This window comes from Artibeus jamaicensis, unplaced genomic scaffold, assembly GCF_021234435.1.
Source record: "Artibeus jamaicensis isolate MK-2021 breed Jamaican fruit bat unplaced genomic scaffold, CSHL_Jam_final contig_311, whole genome shotgun sequence".
Lineage (NCBI taxonomy): Eukaryota > Metazoa > Chordata > Mammalia > Chiroptera > Phyllostomidae > Artibeus > Artibeus jamaicensis.
The window spans coordinates 10,322,253-10,334,730 of NW_026521717.1; the positions used below are offsets into that span (position 1 = coordinate 10,322,253).

Consider the following 12,478-nt stretch of genomic DNA (forward strand, 5'->3'; position numbering starts at 1 on the left):
CATGGCAACTCTAAGAAAAAACTATTACTTTAGAGAACAGTTAAAATGCCATGTGGATTAGACAAAAGTCATTAGACAAAATTGAAACTTTTACCTTTAGGTATGATATACAATTAGTATGTGACCAACCTCTTGCTATCTTTCTTATCATTCCTCAATTTTTCCTTCATTTTAATTTGAAAACAGTTTCCTTAATATTATAATCAACTGTTTATCCTTTGAAAATAAAGGACTGCAGCAGGCCAAATTATGCTGCTGGATTTAGTGTAAATTAAGTTATCCAGTGCAGTTTCTACCTTCTTAATCCCCATCACATATAGAATTCCTAAAGTGTTTTTAAGACACATTATGGCCTGTTCCATATGCAATTTTAATTGGGTTTTATCCCAATTAAATTGGGATATCCCTTTGACTTGAATCTAAATGACTTTAAAATGCCTACGTGTATGGAGGAGGGGTGAATAAATGTTTAATATTTTCTACAATGTGAACTTTTAAGTATGCCACTTATATATCATTCCAGGAGTTAAATATGAATTTTATTTACACATTGATAACAAGGGCTTCTATACAAACATTGACTCACATCATTTCCTTGGTTTGAAAAAAAATAGTGTTTCTTATAGTAGTCAAATGTGATTATAGATTTCAAAATTTTATGTATTGATATTAATTAATATATAATTTTCCAGACACAAATAATTATTTTACTCCTTAGAAATTTAAATGGGATATATAGAAAATATTCAGTTAAAACTTGTTGAATTAATGAATGACATAATGCATGGATTTTATGGTATTTATTTTAGTTGTTTAGCGTACTTTCTTTCTACTTATACCTAAATTTCAACCAAATTGGGGATAGTTGTTGAGATTTCCAGACAAAAAAGACTTCCATGTAAGTAAGGTGCTACTGTGCTTTTTTACTTCAATAATAAGAAGGAAGACCCAGTTTGCCACATTTGACCACATTTTACAAAAGCTGTTGACAAAACTGGTTTTTGATAGAGAATTTAAAGAAAAACAACATTACGCAGAGTTCTAGCCTAGATGGAGGCATAGATAGAAAGACTTCACCATACAACCAAAAGAAGGATAACAACCAATTTAGAAACAAAAAACAACCAGAACAGTCAAAAAATCAAACTACATGGAAATCTGACAAACAAAGTGTTAAATATTTATCCACACTGGTAGGAGGGGCAGAGACGTGAAGTCCAGGGTAGTGAGGTTGTGGGGCAGGGTGGCAGAGCAAGAGAGCAAGGCTGCAGCTGGCTAACCAGGCAGCCCCACAATGAGCTGGTATGAGCCAGGAGGAACAACTGCAGAGTGGGACAGAGTAAGCAACCCAACTTTCCAGCATGGGAAATTGAAGCTTCAAAAACCTCTGGCTATAAAAACCTGTGGGGCTCGCAGTGGTAGGATAAACTTCCAGTCTCACAAAAGAGTTCATTGGAGAGGCCCATGGGGTACTAGAATATACACAAACCCACCCACCTGGGAATCAGCACCTGAAAGGACACAGATCACTTGTGGGAAGCAAGGGAAGTGACAGAAAGCAGGGCAAGAACCAAGCAAGCAGCACTGTTTCTTCTCTGACCTCTTCCCCTCATATGGCATGGCAACACAGAGAAGTGGGTTGCCCCGCCCTGATGAATACCTAAGGCTCCACCCCTTACAATGTAACATGTTCATTAAGGCAAAGAAATATGGCCCAGATGAAAGAACAGATCTAAATTCCAGAAAAAAACTAATCAAGGAAGAGATAGCCAGCCTATCAGATGCAGAGTTCAAAACACTGGTCATCAGGATGCTCACAGAAATGACTGAGTGAGGTCACAATATGAAGGAAGAAATGAAGGCTAGTCAAAGTGAGAAAAAGGAAAATATACAGGGAACCAACAATGAAGGGAAGGAAACCAGGACTCAAATCAATGGTCTGAAACAAAAGGAAGATACAAACTTCCAACTGGAACGGAATGAAGAAACAAGAATTCAAAAAAATGAGGAAAGGCTGAGGAACCTCTGGGGCAACTTTAAATGTTCCAACATTTGAGTCAGGGGTACCAGAAGGAGAATAACAAGAGCAAGAAATTGAAACCTTATTTCAGCAAATAATGAAGGAAAACTTCCCTAATCTGGTGAAGGAATAGACATAAAGTCCAGGATGCTCAGAGGGTCCTAAAGAAGTTGGATCCAAAAAGAAACACACCAAGACACATCACAGTTAAGTTACCCAAGATGAAAGATAAGGAGAGATTCTTAAAAGCAGCAAGAGAAAAGGAGTTACCTACAAAGGAGTTCCCAGACGACTATCAGCTGAATTCTCAAAAGAAACTTTACAGGCAAGAAGGGGCTGAAAAGAAGTATTCAAAGTCATGAAAGACAAGAACCTACATCCAACATTACTCTATCTAGTAAATCGATCATTTTGAATGAAAAGGCAGATAAAGTGCTTCCCAGATACAATAAAGTTACAGTTCATCATCACCAAGTCCTCATTATATGAAATATTAAAGGGACTTTTTTAAGAAAAAGAAGATAAAAAACTATGAACAGTAAAATGACAACAAACTCAAAACTACCAACAACTGAACCTACAAAACAAAAACTAAGCAAACCAACTAGAACAGGAACAGAATCACAGAAATGAAGATCACATGGAGAGTTATCAGTGGGGAGGAGGAGGGAGAGAATGGGGGGAAAGTTACAGGGAATAAGAAGCATAAATGGTAGGCACAAAATAGACATAGGGAGGTTAAGAATGATATAGGAAATGGAGAAGCCAAAGAACTGGTATGTATAACCCATGGACACAGACTGGGTTGGGGATGGGAGGGGGGTTATGCTGGAGGGTGGGAGGGTGCAGGATGGAGGGGGATAAAGGATAACTAAATTTGGGACATCCGTGATAGAGTAATCAATAAAATATACTTTAAAATAAGGCCAGGAGAATAAAACACAGTCCTTATTTTTACTAAATAAACAAAAACAAAATCACCATCAAAGCTTTCTTAAAGATGCAAAATTGGGGAATTTGAATTTTAAGTCTTAGGAAATAGAAGAATTGGTTCCCACTCAGACAACAGTGTTTTGATCATTTTTAATTTAGCTCTGAGCTGAATTTAAAGGTGGAAGTGACTGTGAGTAATTATCTTTACTTAGAAGTGCTCAGAACTCTGTCCCTCTGTCACTGCAGACAGCAGAATGACCCTTTAAGGTATTTTATCAAACAAAAATCAGTAACCATAAATCTATCCTGATGGATACAAGTTATTTTTGGTGTCCGGATACCACCAGGACAAATTATAGTTAGAGATCTAAAATCCACATTTTTTTCAGTCTTTAGTAAAATAATGTTTGGGTTTTTATTTCTGGCTTTATAAATGTTGTCCTAGAAGAGTGTTTTTGAAAAATGTTTCACAAAGAACACTAGTCTCTAGAACCTGCTCCAGATACTGCTGCACACTGTCTGGAGTAGGACATTGGGAACACATATTTGCATAATTAATATTAACTCCAGACTCTTGAACCTTCAATCCTCAGACTTTTATATTTTACTACCTCTTTCTCCTTTTCTCCATAAAACTTATTTTTGGATTGTTATTTCAGGAGGCCTGTGACCATGTTAGCTCATTTATTAGGAAGACCTGGGCCACCTCATACTTTCTAGAGATCTTACTAATTAAATATAGATTAACAGTTTTAAGTCACATTGTTATAAACATTTGTGTTTTTTTAAATATCCTATTTTTCATGCAGTCATGTAGAAAATAAATGAAAGCTGTAAAAATATGTTTTAATTGTACTTAAAAGAATGTTGAGTGAAAAGAATTTAGAAATCAGAGTAGAAAATTAACGTCTATTTAAGTGATCCATAAGAAAGAATGCACTGAACAGAAATGTAAAGGCTTGTGGTAATAAAGCTCAGGTAGACCAAACTTTAGATTAGACTCAGTCCTTGTTTAGAGGAGAAAGAAGAGATTTGTAAATATTTTCAACAATATCAGTACTTTTATTTCTAGGAAATTATGGAATAAATACATGAACCATTTAGGAAGATTTTTTAAGGCTTCTAAAGTTACAACTTTTTAAAAATTCTGACCTCTGTAATCAGCAAAATCATCAGCTGCTGAAGTTTATAGAAAGATGTGAATGTAGACAACTAGTTTTGTTTATGTAATACTGTTTTACAGATATATCAAATTGTAGTTTACAGAGGAAAACAAGTTTTCCTTTAAAACTATTCTGAGTGTAATAGATAATAATGGCTTCCAAAAATGCCCGTGTCTTAATCCCTGGAACCCATGAACATGTTGCCTTATGCGGCAAAAGACATTTCGTGGCTATTATTAAGTTAGGGATTTTGAGACGAAGAGGTTATCCTGGATTATTCAGGTGGCCACAAGGGTCTTTATAATAGTGAGGTGGGAGACGTGAGGTGAGAGTGAGAGGAGAAGGGGGCCAGGAGCCCAGGATGTCAGCAGCCTGTAGAAGCTGAAAGAGGCAGGGTGCCTAGAGACTCCAGAGAAACACAGTCTTGCACACCTGTTTGAGACTGACCACCAGAGCTGTGAAATAATGAGCATGTGTTGTTTTAAGCCACTAAGTTTGCAGTAATTTGTTTCAGCAGCAGTGAGATATTAATGCATTGCAGAAGTGATTCAGTCACTCTGTGTGTCAAAATTGGGTGCCTGCCACATGCGAGGCAATGTTCCAGGCACCAGGGGTCAGGAAGGAGTAGGACAGACCAGGGCCCAGTTCACCTAAACCATACAACATTCTAGAAGGTAAGAGAGAATATTAGTTCAGATAGTGCCGTGTGCTGTGGTGAGAATAATATTGTAAAACAATAGAAAATGATTGGGCAAGGTGCTGCAAAGGGGCTCATTTTGAGGGAGGTGAGGACATTGGTCTCAGCTGGCTTCTCTTTCTGAGGAGGTAACATTTAAGCTACGACCTTAGTAATAAAAAGGGAAGCAATCATGCTTAATTTTGGAAGGACACAGCAAAACTGAGTCCTTACTGGTGTGCAGAGACTCACAGGCAGAGATTCTTCTGATGACAGCTCACCACCAGTCAGGGTCACAGAGCAGGAGGTGGTGGCTCAGGTCCCCTGGCCCTGCACTGGCAAGAAGTCCTCTTGAGCTTCTTTTCATGCCTGTGGGAGGGGGTACATCCTTGGGCAGTACCCAGTTGTTGCACATCCTCTGCTGTTTCCTTACAAAACTTGGTCAAAAACTTCACAGGTTGCTTAGAGAGCAAGAGGAGCCTTGGCTTTCAAATCCATGCACCAATGCTGTGACAAAGTCGAGAATGTCTCTTCTGTCACCACATTCTAAATAGTCTTTGTAATCTGAAGCACCTTGAGGAGCCAGCAGCAGCACTAGCACTTCTTGGTTGAGCTCAGGCCTCCATATGTGCCTTACAGAAGAGAGAGTTTCTGTTGCTGGCTTCTTAGGAAGAAGCAGTGACAGCGGAAAATCACTTGTTCCTTCTGTGTGTTCTCTATCCTTTGGAATCAGACCACATGGGTTTTGGAGAATGTTTATTCCTGTTGCCTGGTTTTACCAGCCAAAAAGCAGCCTAGAAAGGGGATGTTACTTAAATGTGCCATAAGCTTTTCCAGCCCCTTTCGTTGTTTTCTGGAGTTGGAAATAATGCACCTCAGAATGGGACTGAAGCAGGAATGCTGGACCTGGCTTTTGTCTTCTCTCTTATCCTACATCATTTTAAAAGTAAAACTGTACTGACCCCATCCAGCTACTAACATTTTTAAATTAGTAATATAACTGAGGGCATTTTCTGCTTTGTGAAATGTGTTTTTAATGGTCTTGATTTTTAATTAGGTCCTGATTTTTTGAGCCCCCAAATATTCTGCCTTCTAGAATTAGAATGTAAGTGACCACAGGGGTACCCTTCCCAAGCCCACTGGATCATGTGGGCTCAGGGAACTCTGGAGAGGTTTACGGAGTTTCCTGCAAAGTCTGTGTCACATTGTAAATGTATGTGTATAGCTATCTTTTGTTTCTTGGTTTTTTTTAATGAATAGAGTAAGGTAGTTACACTTAGTAATACCCATTCACCAAAAGCAAAAGGGGAGGTGTTAAATCATTGTGTTTTTTTGATGAATGGCTTGTACACTGAAAAATAAATTGGACAAACTGGCATAGAGCTCAGTGAACATGAAATCAGCTATTAGAAGAAAGCTGTGAACAAATTCTGAGGCAGATATGCATCTTTTGATTAACACCCTATCAATCATCCACACAGCTACCTTCGCTAAGTCTCGCTACAATCATTCATGGTTGCTTTTGGACACGCTTAGCAGAAACTATAGTGCTGCAGAAACAGAATATTATACTGATTTCTCCCTAACTTTGAACAATGACTGTTTTCACCATGTCTCTGCTTTCCTTTATTAAGGAAATACAATACAGAATGAAAGGTGAGTTACTCCCAAGCCTAGTGAAATTCTCCTAGGGTATTCTTAATAATATTCAGTTTTAAATGGGCATACTATTGTAACATGAGGTTCTCTGTAGGAATAATAGTAATGTAATCCCATTGAAGTTGCCTTTTATGGATTGTAGTCAAATAGGCAAAATGTGGAGTCACATTAATGAACAGAGTATATATTCAGAATTATTACTTGAAGTTGTTGAAATGTTATGAATTCTGTTATTGTAATTATTATATTCTCAGTTAATATGCTTAACAGCAATAGTAATTAATCTATCAGATTGTAAATTTGAATGGATTCTATCTTTGACATTAGAAAAAGTCCTGATTCTTATTGTGTATTACACAGCAGGATGAAGGAAATATATGTGTGTATGTGTGTATATATTCTTTAAGGAAATTTTTCATGAATGCGTTTATAGTTTTCATGCATTTTTAAGCATTGGCAGATTCCTCAAGGGCACTTCATTCTTTTAAGAGGATTTGCTTCCTAAACTCTGCTAGCATAAAGGATAATTTGGCTCTGCCTACTAGTCGAGGTATCTTTAATGATAATGCAGTTTCTGAACTTACTGTAGCCTGGGAAATCCTGTGGCATAATGAAGTAGTGATAGTCATTAGCATGTATAATGGTCTTTAATAGACATTTAAGGCCATTTAACTGGGAGAGGAAGCTGTACTCTCCCATTGGAATATTCCTCCGTCAAAGCCCATTGATCACTGATTTCACCCAGGAGAGGTTAATCCATCAGCTTCTGTAACCAGACGGTACTGATGGAAATACTTTAGGTGGCATTCTGGATGAACCAGGCTTTCCATCTTTACAAACAAATGAGTGATATGACAAGCATGGTGTTCAAAACACATTTAACCAATTGATTTTCTTTCCTCTTGTAATAAGATCTGGAGACATATGAAAGTGCACAGTGTAAGCCAAGATTAAAGGAATTGCTCCATGCACAGGAACATATGGGATTGAAAGCCGATAACAGTACTATAAAGCTTGTAGTTACCTATTTTCTTTTTTTTTTGGTATAAAGTTTGTTATTGCAATAAATAGCTGTTGCTGAGCCAATGCCTTTTGTTTCATTTTGCTGAATCTTATTTTTAGGTCTACGTATGTGTGTTCGCATGCATTTCTTGTCATCTTTCTCTTGCAAGTTTTCAGGATGTTTGTCAATCATTGTTTTTACCTCCTAATTTAAACAGGCAGACTTGATATGAGTTAGGCTGGCAAAACTAGGTATAAAGTTGCAAACATGGGGTGTTGCAGTACTCTCTTTTTTCTGTGTAAGTAATGGTTTCCTGCTCTTTATTTCCTCTGTGCAGCCCTGCCTTGAGTTTCACCTACCCTTCTGCACCTGTGTCTCTCCACGTACATCAACAAATCTTGAGCAGACAGCAGAGCTTAGGCTCAGCCTTTGGACACAGCCCTCCGCTCATCCATCCTGCCCCAACATTTCCAACACAGAGGCCTATTCCGGGGATCCCTGCAGTGCTGAACCCTGTCCAGGTCAGCTCTGGCCCTTCTGAGTCCTCACAGGTGAGAGAGACAGCTCATTGAGCTGGTCTTCGTGGACATAGTGCCCTGGCATTCTCCAGACTTTTTTCCTTTTTTTTTTTGTTTTATCCAAATGATGTTTATTGAATGTTTACTTTGTAAAAACTTGCAATAAAACAAATGAAATAAAAACAACAAATGTACTTTCCAGGAATCATTGATAATAACTAAATTATTTGGTAGAGGTAGGACTATCCTTTGGCAAAATTGGGATGGGGTGGGATAACTTTTGATTCCTGCTTCCCCCCCCCCCCTACATATTTCTCTTCTTTCAGTTCCCTCCTTTTTGGCTCTCTTCTGCTTTCCCAGACCTTCTGTGTTCTAGAGGAATGTGAGAGGAAAGACTGATTCACCCTATGGCAATGTTACTTGGCTCTGACTCATGAAGATGATGAAGGGTGGGCAGGGATGGAAAAGTGCTCCCAGATAATTTTGGGTGGCATCTGGGCTTTCATGGGTTTGATGCAGGCATGGTTAAGAACCAAATGGTCTTCCAACTTTTCCCCTCATATAATTTTGAAAAAATTATTTCACTTTGCACAGTTAAAATTGTTATCAACTGTATTTTAAGTTTAAGCAGCTTCAAATCATGTGATTTTCTATATACTACAAATCTTAATGATTTTTAAATAAAGCAAATAGATTTTTACATGAGTCTAATGAACTAAAGACTGTATGATTTGTTACCTACTTTATCCATTTGCAGTTACAAATTTTACATTATTCTTTTTCTTCCTTGAACTCCTCTATCTATTCTATTTTTCTCACATAATTTTATTTTTTTACCTACCTCCCCCGAAGAATCACTACACTGTTGTCCATGTCCATGAGTCCTTTTTTCTTTTTGCTCAATCCCTCCCCCTGCCCACTAGCTGTCATCCTGCTCTCCATCCATGAGTTTGTCCCCATTTTCCTTCTCTCAGGACTTTCATACTGTATGCAGTCTGTCTTCTGAAACTAGGGCTGTCATCTTCAGTTTTGATGAATATGCTATCTGTGTGCTCCTCAATAAACAACAGCTTCTTCCATTAAAATTATTTTATCCTTGGAAGAAAAGTGAGCTGCTTGAAAAGGCTTCATTCTGACCCAATGCTGTCTATACATCTATTCAATAGAAATGCATGCATGAATGTATTGCTCTCATTTGGTCACAGTCCACTGGTGCTTAGAATTGTGTGGTACTTCAGAGTAATAATAAAACTATTCTTATCTCCATGCTGATCATGTTCAGAGAAGAATCTGGATGCTCTAATTAAAGAACTTCATGTTGGTTTCCTCCCTCACAATTTTGTTCTTTAAAAAACAAACTTTTAAAGACTTTATTTATTTTTAGAGCGAGGGGAAGGGAAGGAGAGAGGGAGAGAAAGATACATTAATGTGTAGCTTCTCACATGCCCCCTGCTGGGAACCTGACTTGGCCTACATCCCAGGCATGTGTCCTGACTGGGAATCAAACTGGCAACCCTTTGGTTCAAAGGCCTGCACTCAGCCCATTAAGCTACACCAGTTAGGGCCTGATTTTGTTCTTTTAAATACACTATTGGAGCTTGTTAAATCTCAGGCCCCCAGATCTATTCTACTAGCTTTTAAAGACAAAGGGAGTTTATACTCCTGAGGTAAAAACAAGGAGCTGCCTCATGTATGTATTTCCTGTTGCCATGGTATTGGAGAGTTATCAGACTCATTGCTCTAATGCCAAATAAGCCTACTCCTCTCAAGTTGCATGACATAGCAATGGTCCTGCTCATTGATCAAAACCTAAGTTTTGTCTCTGTTTCTGCAACTGTGACTGACAGAACAAGCCCACGAGTGAGTCTGCAGTGAGCAGTACTGGCGACCTGATGCACAACAAACGATCTAAGATCAAACCTGATGAGGACCTCCCCAGTCCTGGGCCACGGGGTCAGCAGGTGAGGCACCTGGGCTCTGCACATGAAAGAAGGCCAGTTACAGAGCTTGACTCAATTTGTTTCTCTAGTTCAGAAGTAAACACAAAAAAATGCAGGAAGCTGTGTGGGATTTAAACTGTGGTTCATAGAGTAAGTGGTTAGATGTATTTGTTACTGACTATTGATGTGACCGGGCTTCAGTCCTTAGACAAAATCATGGGCTTGAACTGTGACCTTCTGGTCTTAAACCTGAGCTGGGCTGAGCCAGTGATGTTCCCTATATTAATGTGTTTTTTATTCTTATTTTGCCACTTCTTACTTTCTAGGAGACCCTTGAGAACAGGGAGGGATCAAGGCACAACTAACCTATCATAAGGCACTTATATTCCAGCCCTTTACCTAAAGCCCTGAAAGAACAAGTTTAAAAATTCCACTTAGTCATTTGAGCCTCAGTTTAAAGATGTGTATATTATCATAACATCATCTTCTAGGGTCCCTGTGCCTGATGCAGAAAAGAGGTCAGTGAATATTAATTCCCAGAAATAGGGGTTGGACAAGAGTTTAGACATTCACAGAACCTGGATCTTGGCTACGGCCAGGCTGCTTCAGCCCAAACCTCAGGCAGTTTTAGCCCAAATGTCCATTTTTGTGAAAATGTTGAAGATGGAATGAATGGATGTTATGCATTCTGAAATTCATCCTTCCTCCAATATTTTACTAGTCAACAACCTTGCTGGCTATACCTAAATGCTTGTATAGTTTTTATCATCTAGCCTCAGATTAGAACTCAAATCTATATATCTAATTGTCTCTCAGAATTCTAGAAATTTGTTGTATCTAAATTGGTACAAAGCTGCCTGAGTAGACTAGGAAAGACTATACTGCCACCCTCCCCACCAAGCTTTAGATGCCATTGTTCTTGGACAAAGAGTATATCATTGGACATCAGGAGTTGAAGAAAAAAGACATTTCCCTATAAAATCCACAAAGTGCTTCTTACAGACTCCAACAGCAAGGAAAACAGAATTAGAATTACTAGTAATTATTTCCTCGGATTCCAAAATATGAGAATAAATACATTAATATACTGAAAGAATCTAACCAAAAGAGAAAGACCAGGTTTTTTTTGGGTAAAGACAATGTGACCTAGTTTAATTGCTTCTCTTATGGGATAACATTTTAGATTAGTTTGGGGTTGTTTTTCTCCTTTGTGTTTAAGGACAGTAGAGCTTGGCCTCAACTTCTTATCATCATTATGGTTTGGACTGTTGTTTTCAATCATTAAATTAGTAATCTTTGAAGATGTGTTTGATATATATGAAAAAATGTACACAAATGATTCCATATGTTTGACTTCTTCCATTCACAAAACCCATTTGATTGGCCTGGGCTCTATTTTATCTTCATGGAAAAATTGCATCAAGAGAAAAACGTCTCTTCTTATCTTTTCTCCCATTGTGTCTGTTTTTTTTCCCCCCTCTCTTCCCTCCCCTTACCCCCTGCCTATCAGGAACAGCCAGAAGTAACCACCTTGGTGAAGGAAGAAGGGGACAAAGATGAAAGCAAGCAGGAGCCTGAAGTCGTCTATGAGACAAACTGCCACTGGGAAGGCTGCACACGGGAGTTTGACACCCAGGAGCAGCTGGTGCATGTAAGTGAAAGGGACTCTGGAACTGAGCTTTACAACTATGTGACCTTTCTGGAAGACCAGCCTCCTTTACCCTGTGCTGAGTCAAGTTTTGTAGCTCGCAGCGTTACAGAATGGAGAGGCCTTTATGACTTTCTGAGAATAAAGAGCACTCTGAGTCACAGTGCTTGACCTGTTCAGTCAGCTAAAGCTTAGTGTAAAATTCAATAAAGTCTTCAGTGGAGAGTGTAATGACTCTGATCCTCAAGTCAGAGAAGCCGCTGTTTTAAGTTAGAAGCTTTGATGGTTATTGAGTAATAATAGTAAGACATGAATTATTATTAACCTTTTAACCAAGTTTGAGTCTCCTTTCCAAGAGTAACAATAGAAACAATTGTCATGGGGTTCCTTTTTTTCCCTTCTACCTTCCTCTCAGAAAGCATCAGGAATCTCCCTTTGTTTTATGCAGCAATTAGTACTCTGTGTGAGATAGATGGATGCTTGGGGGCAAGCATTAACACAGTTTCTTGACTTGAGGCCGACTCTTGTAGGGCTAACAATTTATGGAAAAAGCAGTATGTATTGTTAAGTGTGTTTAATGGTATTCATCTTTCAAAACTGCAGTGTGGTCAGATTGAGAACCACACCTTCTTCATCATAACAGGTTCTAAAGTCTTTCCCCTTACTCCCATGTGTATTGTTTCATATAATGCAGCACTCCCCAACCCATGTACTCATAGCTGGTTAGCCCTATGCCCTTTGCTCATGTTTCATTTTATTTGGCATTTTCTCTCACACCAATAAAGCCTTACTGGAAAATGGGACCACAAGCAACTGAGATAGAAGGGCATTTAGATGATAAAGGAAAAGAAAGAGGTAGCCTATCCACCCTGGTACAGAAGAACAGTGTTCTATTAAGGCATTAAGGGTGGTTTGCTA

The 12,478-nt window shown here is 38.6% G+C and overlaps 1 protein-coding gene across 5 annotated transcripts in view; it reads left to right on the forward strand.

The window, feature by feature from the left end:
* GLI3 (GLI family zinc finger 3) overlaps positions 1-12,478 on the forward strand; it is a 318,015-nt gene that overhangs the window by 232,369 nt on the left and 73,168 nt on the right. For 4 of the 5 annotated variants that reach the window (XM_053662976.1, XM_037132127.2, XM_053662977.1 and 1 more), the window contains 3 exons: positions 7,792-8,005; positions 9,820-9,933; positions 11,423-11,563. In XM_053662976.1, the coding sequence (XP_053518951.1) occupies positions 7,792-8,005; positions 9,820-9,933; positions 11,423-11,563 (469 nt within the window). The remainder of the gene's footprint in view (positions 1-7,791; positions 8,006-9,819; positions 9,934-11,422; positions 11,564-12,478) is intronic. The other variant, XM_053662978.1, reaches the window with a different exon arrangement.